We start from the raw sequence: 16813 nt of genomic DNA, 5'->3' as shown, positions 1-16813 counted from the left end.
GTGGAATATCTGGATAAGTTTGTAGGCAAGAGAGAACTGTCAGGTAAAGTCAGTATGGAATCCCCATTCCACTCCCTTTTACCAGTTTCTGTATCGTAGTATTTCCCAGAACAGAGAAATGTAAAAAAAAAAAAAAAAAGAATTTAATAATGATTTACAAATATACAATACTTACATTTTTAAGAGTTACAAAAACAGTACATATTACAGGAACCAAAAGCTTCATCTAACCTTTGGTACATTTCAAAGTTATTTATTTACAAAGAAAAATCACAGTCACTTTTCATAGTGTCACATGTTTACATATAAGCATTTCTCAGTTGAAAAATATCTTGCAGCTTACCCACAGGCACTTTTTGCAGTTTGAGCTCTGCACCCATCTATCACATTGAGAATTCTATCAGCCCCCGTTAAGCTGACATGACCTTGCATTATTATGTTTTAACAGCCTTTAGTTTGAAAAATATGTATAACCCATAACACTAAACTGATTCACAGTTGCTGACATTTCACCTGGTGTATTTTGTATTGCTTACGGTTTGGTAAAATGACATAGGATACCTTTTTAAAAAAAAAATCGCTTGGTAATACATGTTTAGAAAAAGGTGGTCTAATTTTGGTAGCTATGACATTTCCAACTCTTTGTGGAGGAAATGAAAAACAAGTGTGTCTTTTCCAGGATGTTATTTCACCTTATGAAACTTGTATATTAAATTGTTCCTTCATCATGTACAATTTTTACACCTTAAGAATTAAGGTAACAGACACAAACTGAGCAAGGTTTCCAAAACCTGTTCATTTCCAATAGTTTCCCCAATGTTGGATGTTTTCTAGATTGTACTTTCTTTAAACCAAAACTTTGGAACTTTCACCTACCTGAAAGCAAACATTAATATTGTTTAGTCTGTGTGTGCTCGAGTGTCTTCCTTTAGATTAAAATACTCCTAATAAGAGAAATACAGCTCAAATACACACAGTCCGTTTTTGAAGCCTTCTACTTATTTAGGTCTACAAATGCTTGCACACGCTCATGATTTTTAGAGTATACACCTTCAACACATAACAGAACATGAACTCAGTACAATCTTGAACTTCATTATGTTGAAGATATTTGGGACTAGAAATTTACCACTGGTATTTTTTAGTTAAGACTAAATACCACCAGAATATTAATTATGGTTCAGAGCAAGATTTTTTTTTAAAATCGAGAAATAAGAAAAGCTTGGTATCAGCAGCCATGAACACAGTTTTAAAAGTCTTCCAGCATTACAGTATTTCCCTCCCCAAAACTTGGTAACTCCTCTCAAATTCAAGCATCTTTTAAGAATGCCTGCATTCTGGATTTTCTTCGTGCAAGAGCTTCTTGTTTCTTTCTTTCAATTTCTTCTTGAGAACATTTCCTGTTTTTTTGTTCCACCACAGACACTGTAAATAAAAAACATGCATTAGGAGCCTTCAAGTTTGTTCAATATGTATTTTAACTCATCTATTTTCAGTGTCTGAAGATATATGGCAAGAGCACACTATTCTGACATATGAGGCACCCAAGTTAAAAATGGCTCATCTATCCTGTCCCCAAGGCAGGAAGGGGTATAAGATGCATGACCTTTGTAGTGCTACTGATGACTGCCTCCCAATGAAAGTACTGGGACGCAGACATTTGCTTCAAGGAAATTTTACTTAGCTGCCCTTCAAGTGAACCTTGTGACATCAGGAGTCAACACAGGAGATGGCAATGGGTTAAGAAAATTAAGGCTATCAGAGTGAAAAGGGCTCTACAATTTAGTGAGTTAGGTAGAGATATGGGCACGGAGATGGTATAGACACAGGGGTCAGATATAGTACAGGTGTCACACAAATAAAACCAGAAAGGTTGAAAAAAGGTCAAAAGTAGCAATAAAAATCGGCAAACGAGACAAGAACATGATAGCTAAACGTAATATTTTATATGTTGTGTTACAGAACTATAAATTCCCATACAATAAAATCCTGACCTCACTGGATCCAACAGGAAGACTCCCATCATTCTGCACGTCAAGTATTTTACTGTTTTTATGCACCAATTTCCAATGAAACTATTTTTAATAAGTAGCCTTTCAGACTGGGTAAATAATGAAAAAAAATGGGCCCGTTTGCTTCTTAAAAAAAAGGTTAATTACAGATATCCATGACAAATTTTGTATTAGTTTTTGAAAAGATTACTTAATGTCCATCCTTTTGTTACAGCAAGGTCCTTTCCCAAAAAAAAAATTAAGATGAGGGAGGAATTTTGTTGTTTCTCTTAAAGTAAAATCTATGCTACCAAGGTACTTCCTATTTCATTCATTTATTCTCTGAAACATTCCACAGAATGACTAGTTATCTCTCCTCTCCTCCCCACCTGACATCCAAAATAGCTATTTTCCATTTATTTGTTTCTACGCTGGGTACAAAACAGATAAAATACCGATTCGTTACGTAATGCTGGCTGGTATGCAGGAATTATTTCTTGTTTTTGTAACGGTGCTTCCTGAGAATGGAGGTTGGTATAGTACACTAAATTTAAAGGCCTATTTTATCAAAATTAATATTGATTAGTAATTCACCAAGCAATTAGGTCAAGTAAAAACAAGAACTGACTGAAATTTGACTGTCTCTGCATTTCCCTAGCAAGTAATATCAGTGCTTAGAATATTACAGATGATGGACTAGTGACCAACTGTGAGGCTAAATAAAGCGTTAGCGTTTAGACTGATTACACAAAGAGTATTTCACTGGCAATTCTGTTCACAGAGCAAACAACAATACACACCTACGTTTCAGAATGATTTGAGGTTCCAATTTCCAGGTATACACTAATAAAAAGAAATTGGCATTCCGTATCATCTGCTGCCATGTTTCGCTGTCCCATCATTATCTGGGGTTTTATGAATCGTGGCCAAAATAAGTAATTGTTTGTTTTTTGTTTTTTTTTTCCCCCCCGAAATGTAAATTAAAGCACTGACTTGCACTATAGCATTTACCGTGTATCAACAGTTTTAAGCAAGTCAGAATGTGGTACACTGACTGCCGCATCAGGGTGTGCTTGATCCTAATGATTCTGAGCATTTATGGAGAGCGTAAAGTATTCTGAGAAGTGGAATGAAGATGGGGAAGTGAAGTCCTTAACTACAAGAATTCAAGAGATGTGTCAGGATGATTTTAGTTTGGAGAAAACGTCCTCCAAATTCTCATTAGAACATTTACTGACACCTAAACTGAACAGATGAACATTGAAGCCTACTTTGAAATATGGTAAAAATTTCTCCTTTGACTTTCTGATTACAGTAAGAAAACAAAAACAGTTTAACAGTGATAGAACAAAGACACATACCTGATGTAGACAGTGCAAAAGACTCCGAAAGGTGTCTCTTGAAAGGTGGTTTTGTATTTTCAGGCTTGCTGTGCAAAGCCACATTCACCTGATTCTTACTTCCTTCCAAACCCTGCGGAGCAATTCCAATGCCAGAATGACTCCCTGGATTTTCAGACCCTACATGAAGAGCATTCTGAGAACTGTTAGTCTTTCGGAACTTAAACTTTGAAGGCACAGCTGATGTTTTGTTACCAGAACTGTTATTTGTTGTCCTTCCTGCATTATTCAAGACATCTTGGCTGTCTAATCTTTTGCTACTAAAAACGTTTATTGTGTTAGCTGGACTTGCTTCAGAATGAGTCTCTCTTGCTGGCACAGAATTTGACCTGTACCACTTTCCTGAAATACTCTTTGTAGTATCTTCAGAAGCAGCTTGATGATAGTTTTTAGACAGTGTATATTTACAGTCCACAGAAGTACCCGAGATCATTGATAGAGGACTTGAAACATTTTTACAGTTCACTACCTGCCCTGTTGTGGTCAGTCCATGTGTAACCCTTGAGAAGTTCCTACCAGAATTGTTTAGTGAAAAACCATCCTGTTTTGCATTTGTTTTTTGTGCCACGAGGCGATCAGGTAGTCCTTGTTTAGATGCTGTGAAGCCACTGTCAGAATTTGATCTGGAGAGATTACTGGCTCCTTGTACAGTTTTAGTTCTTTCATTTCCTTGTTTAACATCCTGGCTCTGAGTCTGCTTTTCTATATCATCACATACTTGATACAACAATTCATCATCCTCACAGTTTGCATCCCACAGACTATCGGATTCACAAAACATGTCCAAAACCTCATCAGAGAATTTTGGTTCATTCCAGTCATCAAATGACAGAGTACTTTTCTTTGGTATTTCAACTGGATTTAAGTGACCTGTATTAGCTTGGTTAACCACTTTAATTAGATCATTAGGTTTTGTATTGGTAGAAATATTGGCTGATTCACAGAAAATATTGTGCAAGTTACTCCCAGGTTTTTCAGTCCGTGGTCTGTGAGGATTAGATCTCGATGGGAAAAGAACAGGGTTACCTTTAGGCTCAACAGTTTCATTTCTATTCTTCACTTGAGACTGCATTGAAACGGGTATATAGTTAAAATCATTGTTTTGGGCACTCCTCCAAGTAGAGCAAGTGGTTGCCGTCTTTGAGTTTTCCATCTTATTAAATGGCTTTTGTAAAGAAAGAGACTTTGCAACATTTTGTGTATTTTTACTAGGATGCTTCAAAGGTGAAAACGGAGAACTTTTAGATTTGTGTACACTCTCCAAGGAAATTACTGAATTGCAGCTACTTCTTTCCTTTGTTCTGCTAGCATCACTGAAACCACGCACAGAAGTATTTATAGGAATTGTTGGAGCTTCTTCAGTATTTATCAACTCAGGATTTTGGGTTATTTGCATCACAAAAGAGTCATCTGCCAAAAAATCTGTATCCCAATCATCAAAATCATCATTAACTACTCCAGCAAGCTTACTGGAGACCACCACTTGTCTCTTCAAAGGAGTATTTTTTTTTGTCAGTGTGTTAGTATCCGTTCTTGGAAGAGTCTGGTTCACACTTCCTAGTGCATAGAGATTATGTTTTTGACATGCATCTGAATTACCATGTTGTGTATTTTTAATTTGTTCAGGAAGGTGTTCCTCCTCCAGTGTCCTTTTGTTTTCATGGAAACTATTATTTAAAGAAATACCTGATAGTCCTTGGCTCAACTGTCCAGTACACTTCTGGGTAGAGCAATCAAAAAGAGCATGAAGGGCTATTTCGGCCTCAAGGTCTATAGAGTTTTGACTGCTAGACAGACAGGGCTCTGCAGTGGTGATGCCAGTGCTTTCTGCAACTGGTTTCAGGGACAGAGAAGGATCTGTTTCAGAAACTTCACTAAGGAGTGATTTCAGGTTCTTCCTATTTACTTCATCTTTGTAATTTTTTAAAGACTCTGAGGCAGTCTGGATAAAGCCACGGCCAAGCTTCTCTTGCTCCTGAACAGCATCTAGCTCTACCAGATTTTTATCAAATTCCTTGGCCAATTTCATGAGCTCCTCTTCAGGATTTTTTATTTTAAGATCTCTAGATTAAAAAAACAGAGAAAGAAAAAATCAGATCTACTGAGAAAGTTTTTCCAAGTTTAACTACACTATCCTGCATGCTGTTTATTCTCTAGTTTACCAAGCTACAGAGTACGAGCGAATCCTACTGCTTTCAGCACAATCAGCATGCAATCCTTTTGATAATTCCCAACGATAACTACCCCATTAACAAAAGATAGCAAATGCAAAGTTAAAAGCATTCTGTATGCTAATGTACAATTACATGGCTCACTATACATAATGAAACACCACATACCCTTTTTCACAAAAACCCAGCAGTGATGGGCGAGACAAAACAGTAACTTACCTTGTACAGCTTAACTTTGTCCTAGCTCGCACTTTTACTGCTCCAGGTGTACAGGGAATAGCATCCTCCCCAATCCATGTCCCTAAAAGGGAGCCTTCATTACAGGCTGCTTTTTCATCCTGAATGATTAGATTTGTAATGCTTAGCAATTTGACTTCAGATAAAGATTGGACTAGACACACACTCTGCGTTAAAGTTGCTAAACCAATTAAATTGGATCAAATCTGTTGAAAGCCAAAGATAGGAGCTAAACCAATACAAGCTAAGCAAGATTACTGCAACACTGTCTACTGATAGTTGTATCAGTTTAATTATATCAATTTAAAGCAGGAACTTCAATTAAAATAATTGAATTTTACTTTGGTGCTCAAAGCTAATACTATATTTGCTTCCCCAATCAAGTTTACACATAATTTGCAATATTCACATTACAAGCTGTGATTAGTTTACCTCCGTATACTAGTAAGGAGCTACTTGAGAAACCCTGTCTTTATCCACTTACAGCAGCATTAACAGATCAGAGAATTTGAAACAAATCATATTCTATATGCTTCCTGGAAAAAATTCTGACTTATTCCATTACAACTATTTTATCCAAGGAGCATTTAAACAGAAACAAATGAAGTTCAGACACTGAATGAGGTTTTTTCAGAGCTTCAAAGTTCAGGCTGCCTTCTAAGTTCCCAATTCTAAAAGATACTGTATTGCTGTGGTAAAATGCATAGAGGGACAGAGCAAAATGTTGGATGTGAGAAATTTCTGCACTTAAGCCAGCAAAAGTAAGTAGAACTTTAACTACCAGGTAGTTTTAGATAGGTTTTATTTTTAAAAATTGGTATTAAAAAAAAGAAGACAAGCAAGCAAACCCAGTATGATAATATTTAGTTATGATAGCGCTGTAATACTTTAAAAGGAAGTGGCATCCCCTTATCAATGATTTTCCAATTCCAATTTCTCCGAACTACTCAAAATAGTGAATACATTTAACAGGCTCTGTCAAATAAGCTGGCATATTTTGCAAACCAAATACTACAGAACTGTTTTAGGAACGACAAGTTCTGCTCTTGCACTTAATAAAAAGCAAACAATAAGACTGCTATTGCAACACTAGCTTATTTTCACTTTTAAGGCTGTGGACATCAGTTTCACAGCAAAAGAGAGACATCAAGAGCATGGACCTTAGGGTAAAGTCAAATTATTTAGAATAACGATGCGACTTCACTATGTTTATATTATCATGGAGTCTCTCTCATCTGAGTCTGTCAGATTTCCTTGCCAAGTAAATCCAGTACATGAAGAAACTATACTTTTTAATAAGGATAAATAAATCATAATAGATTTCCAGAGATCAGGGGTAATAAACTATATTCTGAAATCAGAACTTTCTAAACGCAGCTGCCACAAGTCCATTTTCTTCATACTTTATTTTTACAGCATCTGTGACTTGAAAAAGCAGTGAGTCAAATGCCATGCTTATGATTTTAATTCAGTCCAGTTTTATAAACATGTTACTAGTTTTCTGCACACTTTTGATAATTCTTCTTACCATGTTAAGAGAGACTACTGTAACTGAAGTTAAGTCTCTACTAAAAGTGAATAGCGTGGCACTACCCTGTTTGATTATTGCATATAAAGAGCAGTGTTTTAGAAAGTCACAGTTACCTGAGGAGCAATACGATTAACAATTTCTGAAATTTCGACTGCACATCTCCTGATAGAACGTTTGGTTTTTTCATTGCCTATGAAAAAAAAAAATACAACTTTGAAAAACACTACAATTTATAAAGTGCACTGCATCTTAAACCGTACAATTACACTTACTGAAGTCAGAACTTGATGCATCATTATATTTAAGAATTTATGGGATTTTAATAAAAGTAAAACCAAACCAAGAAACCTAATTACTTCTGGATTCCCCAACTGCTATCATGATAACAGGAGGAGGCCTTTTTTCAATAAATGTGATAATGCCAATTGCATTCCTCAGAAAGGCACCCTGAAGTCTGAGTGTTCTTAATATTACCTAGTCCGCGTGCAATTGGTGAATGAGGATCCCAAAAGATTTCTTGCTGTATGTCAGTGTCATTAACAGGAGAGCTGAAAGTAGGTATTCTGGATTTCCTACTCAGTGATCTCTTTGGAGTTTTATGTAAACATGGCTCTGTGTAAAGAGAAAAACGATCCTTGTTAAACAACAAATGAAAAGCCGAAATAACTTTGAACACTGAAGAGGGCAAGGCATAAAGATGCTTTAGGAACTTTTAAGAAACGAAATCAAGCTCACACTCGTCAAGGTTCCTCTGCTTACAAGGGTATTTTTCATAACTGCACTTGATGCAAAGTCTGACGTTATCTTTGTCAGTTACACCACCTGAGATAACGGAATTACAGGATACTGACAGCTGTACGCTTCGCATCTTGGTGGTAAGGATGAAGATCGTCTGTCCTATCTGGGGGATTGTTGACTTTAATGTACATTAACAACAACAACGAGTATATATACCTATAGGGGAGCATATTTTGTATTCTGATTTGCTCTGTGTCTTTCACCCAGACTCTGGTTTGGGTGACAACCTACCTACCTTCCTACCTGCCTATGCTTCCCTCCAGGGGGCCTTCTCAGGTCGGACTGACAAAAACAAGCACACAGCTGTCGAACAGCAGCTCACAGGGGTCTCAGCGAGTAAACTTAAGACTTTTTACAGAGCTCGACCTGTCACCCTGCCCCTTACAGGTGAAGTCGCTGACGTGCTGGCCTACAGAAACCATTTTAAAGACGCGAGCCCTGCCTGAGGGACCCCTCAGGAGGCCCACAGCAGGGCTGCCGCTGCCCTCTGTGCCCGCAGGCCCCCGATGCTCCTTGTCGCTCCTCGGGCAGCAGCACGGCCAGGGCTGGGGGCAGCCCCTCCTCCTCCTCCTCCTCCTGCTGCTGCTGCTCAGCGCCCGGTACCTGCAGCGCCGCGCACCGCCGCCTCCCCCGCGGGCAGGCCCGGACCCGGGCCCGGGCCCGCACCGCCCTCCTCCGCCGGCGCCGCCGCTCCGTCCTCCGCCGGCCGCCGGCCGAGCCCCTCCTGGCCGCCGCCGCTCCGCCTCCTCAGGGCGGGGGGCCTGAGGCAGGGCTCCCGCCGCCGGCTACCGGGCATACCGCCGCCGCCGCGTCCGCCCCGCCGCCGCCGCCGCCGCCGCCATTTTGCCGGGGAACGCAGCGAGCCGCCGCCGATTGGCCGCCGCCGCCCGCGCCGGGCGGCCATTGGCTGCGGAACGCCGAGGGGGCGGGACTGGAGGGGAGCGGCGGGTTGGCCCCGCCCCGCCGCCGCCGCGAGGTGCCTGCGGCACGCGCTGGGGCGGCCGTTAAAGGGTGACGGGCGGGCCGCTGAGGTGGCTGCAGGAGCATGAGGAGTTTTAAAGTCACGAGACGTGGATTCCCTGAGTTGGGAAAGCTCATTCCACCGGAGGCCTCAGGCAAGCAATATGGTTTTTCACTTCTCTGTTCTCAAGAGCGTAATTAAGCCAATGGAAGACTTTTTAACAACGAAAAAAATAAGTGCTATGTATTAAACAGAGAAATTGTTACATACACGGCTAAAGTATCACAGTTAATCACAGTAAGTTGTGACGTTTGAATAATCAATTCGTTTATGTCATACCCATCAAATGTAAATCAGAGATCAGCCTGAACAAACGGGTCTAGAATTAGGCTCCAAAATCCATCATTGAGCATCGAAGCGTGGCTGCTGGCTTGTACTCACACCAGCACGGGTAGATCTTTGCATTGGTAGAAAGCACGGTGAAGGTACGCGTGGCGTATGATCACTGGTTGGCAAGATAGTAATTAAAAGCTGCGATGCATCGCACACGTCCAAAAATGGCCTTACCTGGACTCTCTGCCCTAGGTGCAACATAGATTGCTTGCCCTGTTGTTTCCAGGTAAAATGGATGCTGAGGAGAGATTCTGTTTACAGTGGTGGTTGCAGGATAACAAGGCATTAGAATTAAAACACTTACTAAAAAGTGCTACTAAAATGTTGCTGTCTCCTACCACTTCCTGGCGCCCACTTAGCAGCTGGGTACTGTGAAGCGGTCTGCTTTCATGCTCCTGTACGTTGACAAGTGTAGTCTGAAATACTGTGAGAAATAATGAAAATTAAGTGACATCTGTCAAATTCATCAAGTGCTGTGAATTTTGCAGTCCTCGCTTTGATTTCTTCGTTTCTCCCCGCTTATTGTTCACGAACCTCCTTCATAAAATGTGAATATTTGCCACGGGTCTTTCACTCAGTAGTGAGATTTTACTCGTACAGTAAATGCATTTTGAAAAAGAACATTTTAAATGTATGTCTACTTCTGAATGAGGCATGTTGGTACATCAGTTTAAGCATATGCAAAGCTGTGGTTCCAAAAGTTGGGAGAAAAACAACAAACCAAACCAAACAAAAATATGTACTCTACAGAAAAGTTGAACAGCAGGTATGTGATGGAAGAAAACCCCTTTCCTAATGAATAAAAGTGTGGGTATTTCACTGCAGCTCAAGAACTTCGATCTGAACTGATGCTGTTTATTAAGTTAAGAAATGTGGTGGAAGTCTGTGATGTTGAAGGGTTTCTCTGTGGAGCTGTAGCCTCAAGGAGGAGGGAGTTTGCATTCCCTTGTCATGGTACGAGCAGCTGGATCAATGGCTAATTGTGGTGAGGCTGCGTTCCAGGGACTCGCAGCAAACTCCTAGTGCTGCACTTGTGAGTCCTACTTTCAAATCAAGAGGGATAAATAATGGAGGAGATTGAATGAATAATAAAGTTAGTTCAGTTTTTAATAGTTCTATAAACTGCCTGAGAACTTTTTGCTGTATTTTATGAGACAAAGATCTTAAATGAAATAAATGTGGAAGATCTGAGAAGTTTCCTAAGAAATACCCATCAGTGTAATGAGAATATTGCAAATATGAGTGAAAAAATGCTCCTCTCTAAAATCCTTTGAGCATAGAGCTTTAAAGTGAGTGTTTTTATGTTGGGAAGACTACGTATCATTAGTGAGATTTTTCAAAGTATCTCATACATCACATTAATGTAACTAACAAAGAGAAGTTACTTTCTGTAACTCTCATTCCATAACGTTTCATTCTGTAACTTTCATATTTCATTTTTGTCAGGGCTGGTAAAAAGGAAAATTGATGATGGTGATTTCAATGGAAATACCAGGATTTGTTGGAGAACAGAAGTTATTATAAATAATTAATTTAATTTGACAAATAATATCTTTTTCCCAGGATGTTTTTAAACGGCCTGTGACATTTTCAGTGAGCTATCTTGGGCTTTTGTGTGTTTCCAAACTATATTTTCATGTCATATTTTTCTTGTCTTTATTTATCTTTTTTTTTTCTACTTTATTTTCAGTGGTTACAAGCACTGGAAAAGAGATAAACAAAACAGACATGCACTCATAGTTTGTCTCAAATGAAAATGTGTGTATGCATGTTGACTACCTGAGACCAGGTGAAAGAAAAATTTCCTGAGCCATATCTTACTCGGATAATTTGTTCTAAAAAACGGTCTGGGTACAAACTGTGCTACTCAATATGTATTTTAAGCATAAATGAGTTTTCTCCTAGGGAAGGAACAGTTAAAGAGTGTATGTAGCTGGGTAGCTACCTGCTCTGTGTACCTAAGGAAATCTGATGAATAGGTCGCGGTCTCTCCTCTTCCTCTGCAGTGTGACTACTGGCAAGGCAGGCATTAAGGCAAGCCATGGGCTATTACACCTGTCAGAACCTGTCTGTTGCTTTGATTGTGTACAAAAGCAAAATACAAAACCAAATGCCTACAAAAGCAAAATGTATCTGTGTTTATAGCACAACTTCATTCAGCCTGTTGTTCTGCAGACATCCTGAAGAAATTTCAGTGGCCCCAAGAGCCTCTGGCCATGCTTCCTTGCGTGGACTACCCTCAGCATTGTCATGTATTTCTGCAGAGTATGGCTCAGCAAGGCTCAGAGGTATGCAGGGGGCCACCGAACGAGGTAGTTTTTGTGCCTGAAATCTCCTAGCCAGCTTTGTCCACTCAGAGCCGGCCTGGATATTTCTGTGCAGCACGGCCTCACGCCACACAGCCATGTCCTGGTGTGTCTGGCTTCGTGCCTGTCAAAAGGAGATGACAGTACTTGTGCTGAAGTATGGGTTGTTCTGGGGAGAACCACGGAGTCGTGGGATGCTGCAGCGAGGGGAGCTATCCAAACAGGGAAGTGAATTTAGATGCTTAAGGTAAGACACATGTATAAATGCAACCCTCAGGACCCAAAGAAAAATAAACAAAGACACCTGTATAAAACTTACTGAGAAAGTAGGAAATTCTAGCCACAATTTTCCACTTTTTTTCCCCCCAGAAATCCTACTCATCCATATATTCTCTTAAGAAGCCTTGGAGTGTTTACTAAAATAGAGCACTACATGACAGCAGATACTTCATGCAAGTTCACTGAAAGAGATATGTGTTCTGTTGCCTTCTTTGGGACCTTAGGAAAAACTGAGAGGGTATCTGAAATGTTAACTTAATGGACAATAATTTTTTCCATCCATAGGGGAATGAGGGCATCGTGCGTGTATTTTTGCTTTTATTAATAGCATTTTGATAGCACAGTTGTAAAGCTTGTCCTTGGCTTGCCTTGAAATATCATACTGACTTCACTTATTACTTTAATTTTCCAAGGTGAAATGTTCACGGAGCAGAAACCGGTGAGGAAAATATGGCCCAAACAGTTACATATACCTTTATTTTCAAAGTGCTGTCCAGAAGGGTTTGCAGCGCTTTTGGCTGATGCATAAATTGACCTAGACAGTAAATGATACATGACCTTAAAATATCTGAAGTAGCCTTGCTTGAGAATTTTTAGTAGAGAGTTATTAAATGTCAGGATAATTTACACAAGCATAGCCTAGTTTATGCTTTTGCATTCTCTTTCCCTCTTTCTTTCCACCATGCCATCCAAGAACCATAGAAGCTTTAAAAATTTTACATATATCTCCTTTTTTCTTCTTTTATTGTAGAGGTTTATCTTTTTTTTATTTATCGCACTCAGAAAATCTAGTCAAATGTGAGAGTATAATATAGCTCGCAAAGACCTGATCCAGTAGAGCACTTAAGTACCTGCATAACTTCATCGTGATGACATTTTCCATTGCTCATTAACTGGCATTTAAAGGAAATTTTCCGTTGCTTGGTGTCTGGGCATTTAAAGGAAATTGTCAGACAAAATGGGCCAGCCCATTTTGAAGAAGAATTAGGTCAGGCAGCTGTAGGGAGCCCTGGAGGTTCAGGCCCCGTGCCGAAAGCTGGTGATAGACGCCAGGAGGGCATCCCATTAGGAGTTCATTGTAGTGAGCCTTAACTCCACAGCTCTTCAAGGGTGAACTACACTGAGGAGATGTGTCATGGTTGTGCAAGACTGGGGAGACCACTGTTTGTAGAACTTCTGCCTTAGCTCTTAGCTGGGTCAGGTAGTTTCAGCACAGTGCTGCCGGCAGGCAGCTCGCTGCCTTCTTCCTCTGCAGCGGGTGCAGTAATCTGGGTATCTCAGTGCTGTGCTGGCTCGCGCTGCGTGGACTTGCAGCAAAGAACAACCAGGAGGAGTCGAGGCAGCCGTGCCTCTCACCTGTTTGCTACTTCTGGCTCTGCTGCCCATGAGCTTTCAGAGCTTTTCAGTATTTTTCACTCGTGTCTGTGCTCTCATTGTTCACTGTACCAAGGAGGACATGCATCTAGGGTGATCTCCCAGCTCAGATGCACCCTCTGCTACCTCATTGCTTATATGTGAAGGGAAGATATAAATGAGGGTAGGATCAAAAAATGTTCATAAAAATTACAGCAGCAAGATTCTCTTTTACTTTTTTTTTTTAAATCTGTTGATCCTGTTGTTTCACAGCTCCAGGCTATCAAGGAGTGAGAAATAGGTTTTCTGTTCTGCTCTCTTAGTTGCTGGAATTTTTTTATCCCTTATAAGAAAACAAGTTCTGAGGTTCTTTAAAGAATAGGAAAGAATAGGTTTCTGGCTTGTTTGGGAAACCTGACAAATATTAATCTACTTTGTATCCTGTAGATGATTTCTTTCATCAGTGACAAAAACTGACCTGTATTTGGAGATCTAGGCTTGCTAAAAGTCATATGCTGCAGTGTAAATCGGTAAAGTATTTAGTCAGCTACCCAGCACAAAGTAGTCGATGGCCAGAGAAGACAGCTTTTTGATCAAGCATTTTGGAGAAGAAAATAGACACTGCTTATTTATTTAAAGTAGGCTTAGCTTTTGATTGATACATTTGTTCCAGGAGAATGTTTACCCTGCGGTCCTAAATAGCTTACTGAAGAATCAGTGATCAAACTAGTATGAAATTCTCCAAGTGCAGTCATTCTCCGTTTTTCTGCGACGTACTCAGCGATTTCTAGATAGACTATTTTTATGTCAAGTGTTCATAGCTTGCAGTTGAAAAAACAGTTTCTGTTACCTGTTACCAAAGTGCTTTTGGGGGGGTTTTCCTTTTATAAGTTCTATGCATTATCAATTGAGGCTATATTCTGTTAAGTGTAAGCCGCAGTTTACATGGAAATGCATAACAACGAAGGTCCATGTGCATCTGTGACTCTTATTGTGCAGCATATACTGCTGCTTGTTTTGATGTTGGCGTGATTGGACGTTTTTCTCTCTTAGCGGTACCTTTGTCATCTATGTGTAATGGGCTAGAGTCTCTGGCCAGTTCTGATGCCCACGTTACAGGACCATTGCCCTGTGTGAGCTAGCTGCCGTTACGGGTTGTTTCAGGGACAGGACCAAGCTTGGGGCAAATGTGTAGGTTTGACCCTAAGTCATGGAGCTGTAGTTTTATGACTGAAGTGAGAGGGAAGTTAAGTTTCTGATGTCTCACTTGTTTGGTGGTGGCCCCATTTCCTTCCCCAGAACCATCATTTCTGGCAGTTCCCTCAAGCAGGACTGAATTCTGGGCCCAGGGTCCCTTCCAGCTTTACACACCATGGCCTGATGGTCCTAATTCATAGAGTGAGCAAACAAGTGCCCAGATAAGAATTAGACACCCTTTTGATTATTAATTTTTTCATTTATTTTCAGATGGCTTTTCCTTTTGTCATATTGTTCACACATAACGCGTCTGACTCTTCCTATGTCACACTACATCTTCGCAGTAATTTTCTGCGCTGTTCTGTCCCTCTGGATTTTACAGCAGTGGATCAGAAAGGAAGTGCAAGCTCTAGCAGAAATAATAAATCCACTGCAGGTCTTGAAGGTACTAATTTCTGCAAAACAAAATACTGCCTCAATTCTGTTATGGGCTAGAAGGGGTGATCAAAGTGAAATACATTCATTGTGGAATTGGTTTGCACAGCCTGCTTCTAAACCATTACATCCTCCTAGATTTTTTTCTTTTTTCTGCACAAGTAAATAATACCGTTGTGTCCAGCCTGACCTGTAACACTGAATCCCATGCAGGTGTCAGGAAGTTCAAGGAACCCTTCAAAACCAGATCTGCGTCCCAAGACAGGAATGGGAGCTGTGTCGGCCTGGGGAAGGGGTCACTGGATAATATGAATGTGGATAATTTATAGGGGATCTTTGGGGGGCTGCAAAACATGGGGCTAGTGGGCTGTGCTGGGAACCATCCACGCAGCTGCCACGCTGGGGTGCTGGGGGCTGCGGTCGTGTCCCAGCGGCCAGCTCCCCCCCAGCACCCTGAGTCTGTGGCACACGTCCTGTGAGTCCCAGCCAGAAGGTCAGGGTGGTTGGGCATTGCTGAAGTAATCTGACATTTGAAAAAATATTTTAGGAACTGTCCTGTAATTGTAGATATTTCTAATCTATGCAATCTTATCTAATTAGGTTCAACCATGCCCACCCAATTCCTTGTCTGATTGCCTGAGCCTTTCCGCTTAACCAGTCAGGTTTATTCAATAAGGTGTCCTATAATGTTATTTCCTTCTTTGAGAGTATATGTTATCATCCCTGACACAGACTTAAGAATCCCTCCACTTCTTCTCGTTTTAACATCCTCCATCTCCACAGTAAAGCCCTGTGCTTTAGTTAGGAATCACCTAGCTGAGGAGGAACCTTGGTGGGAGTTTGGGTCTCATTAGTTTTAATTTTAAGTACCTACAAGATTCTTAGGAGACACAGCAAGTATAGAGAACACACAATATAGGTAGAATCCCTGTAAATTGAATACAAGTTAGTTTAAATTGTGGATTCAAATAGTTAACAAGATTAGAAATAAGAAATGAATACAGTTGCACAGGCGGTTGACTCACTATTACTGTCATTTCCTTTTGGCTTTGGTCATGGGGATAACAAGGTAAGAAATAACTGTTTGTTTCCTTTTATTGATTGGTTTGGTATTTGAAATAAAGATGATCTTTTTTTGTCTGAACAAGTCTTTTGTAAGTTAATATTATGTTAATTAGAATGGATGTCTTCCTGAGCCTTATTTTCTCGTTCATTTGATCTGATTAGCTGATTAATTTTTAATTGCCTACTGAGAGATCTTTACCATATTGTGATTTGTGTTTTACCTTTACATTTGGAAAACAATAGTATGCCTAAAATGACTCTAAAGTATTGTATTGAGGTATTTCTGTGAGGGATAATTGCAAATTATGATTTCTTCCTGCTTCCTAATTTTAGTGCAATCTACTTTGAGTTAGGGCTCATTAATCAAAAAGCTTTGCATAGTATGGAGTAGTAAGAAGGGGCTTTAGTTGGGCAGGCTTCATGGGAGAGAGTCAGACTTGATCAAATGGAAATGAAATCTCTTGGCTGTGTATGAATACCGCAGCGAACGCTTCCCTGCTTATAACGTTTATTCTTTTTCTCCGCAAAAATATTCTGAGGTTCTCAGAATGAATGTATTAATAAGCTTAGAAATAGAGGTATAAACTTCTAACAAGGCCAAGTGTTGATTAAAATATATTTTCCAGCAATGGAAAATAAATCACAGTTCTTGGCAAGTTATTTTGAGTTATTCCCTGAGTGTTTAAAATTTGCACC

The 16813-nt window shown here is 40.0% G+C and overlaps 2 protein-coding genes across 2 annotated transcripts in view; one reads left to right on the top strand and one right to left on the bottom strand.

The window, feature by feature from the left end:
* The window catches only part of LOC308192977 (uncharacterized protein), a 238540-nt gene extending 235194 nt beyond the window's left edge, over window positions 1-3346 (top strand). The window contains exon 5 of the mRNA XM_080587101.1: window positions 1963-3346. Within this exon, the coding sequence (XP_080443227.1) occupies window positions 1963-2073 (111 nt within the window). The 3' untranslated portion in view covers window positions 2074-3346. The remainder of the gene's footprint in view (window positions 1-1962) is intronic.
* Window positions 222-9047, bottom strand: ETAA1 (ETAA1 activator of ATR kinase). The gene is made up of 6 exons (XM_080587062.1): window positions 8732-9047; window positions 7805-7942; window positions 7444-7520; window positions 5782-5900; window positions 3353-5454; window positions 222-1425 (listed from the first exon to the last, which is right to left on the bottom strand). The coding sequence occupies exons 1-6, from the start codon at window positions 9030-9032 to the stop codon at window positions 1310-1312; spliced, it is 2853 nt and encodes a 950-aa protein (XP_080443188.1). The 5' UTR covers window positions 9033-9047; the 3' UTR covers window positions 222-1309.
* Window positions 9048-16813: the final 7766 nt, after the last annotated feature.

The sequence above is a fragment of the Anser brachyrhynchus genome, assembly GCF_964034855.1.
Source record: "Anser brachyrhynchus genome assembly, chromosome: 3".
In the NCBI taxonomy this organism is placed as follows: Eukaryota; Metazoa; Chordata; class Aves; order Anseriformes; family Anatidae; genus Anser; species Anser brachyrhynchus.
The sequence above is the reverse complement of the archived record's forward strand: the minus strand, read 5'-3'. Positions and strand labels throughout refer to the sequence as shown.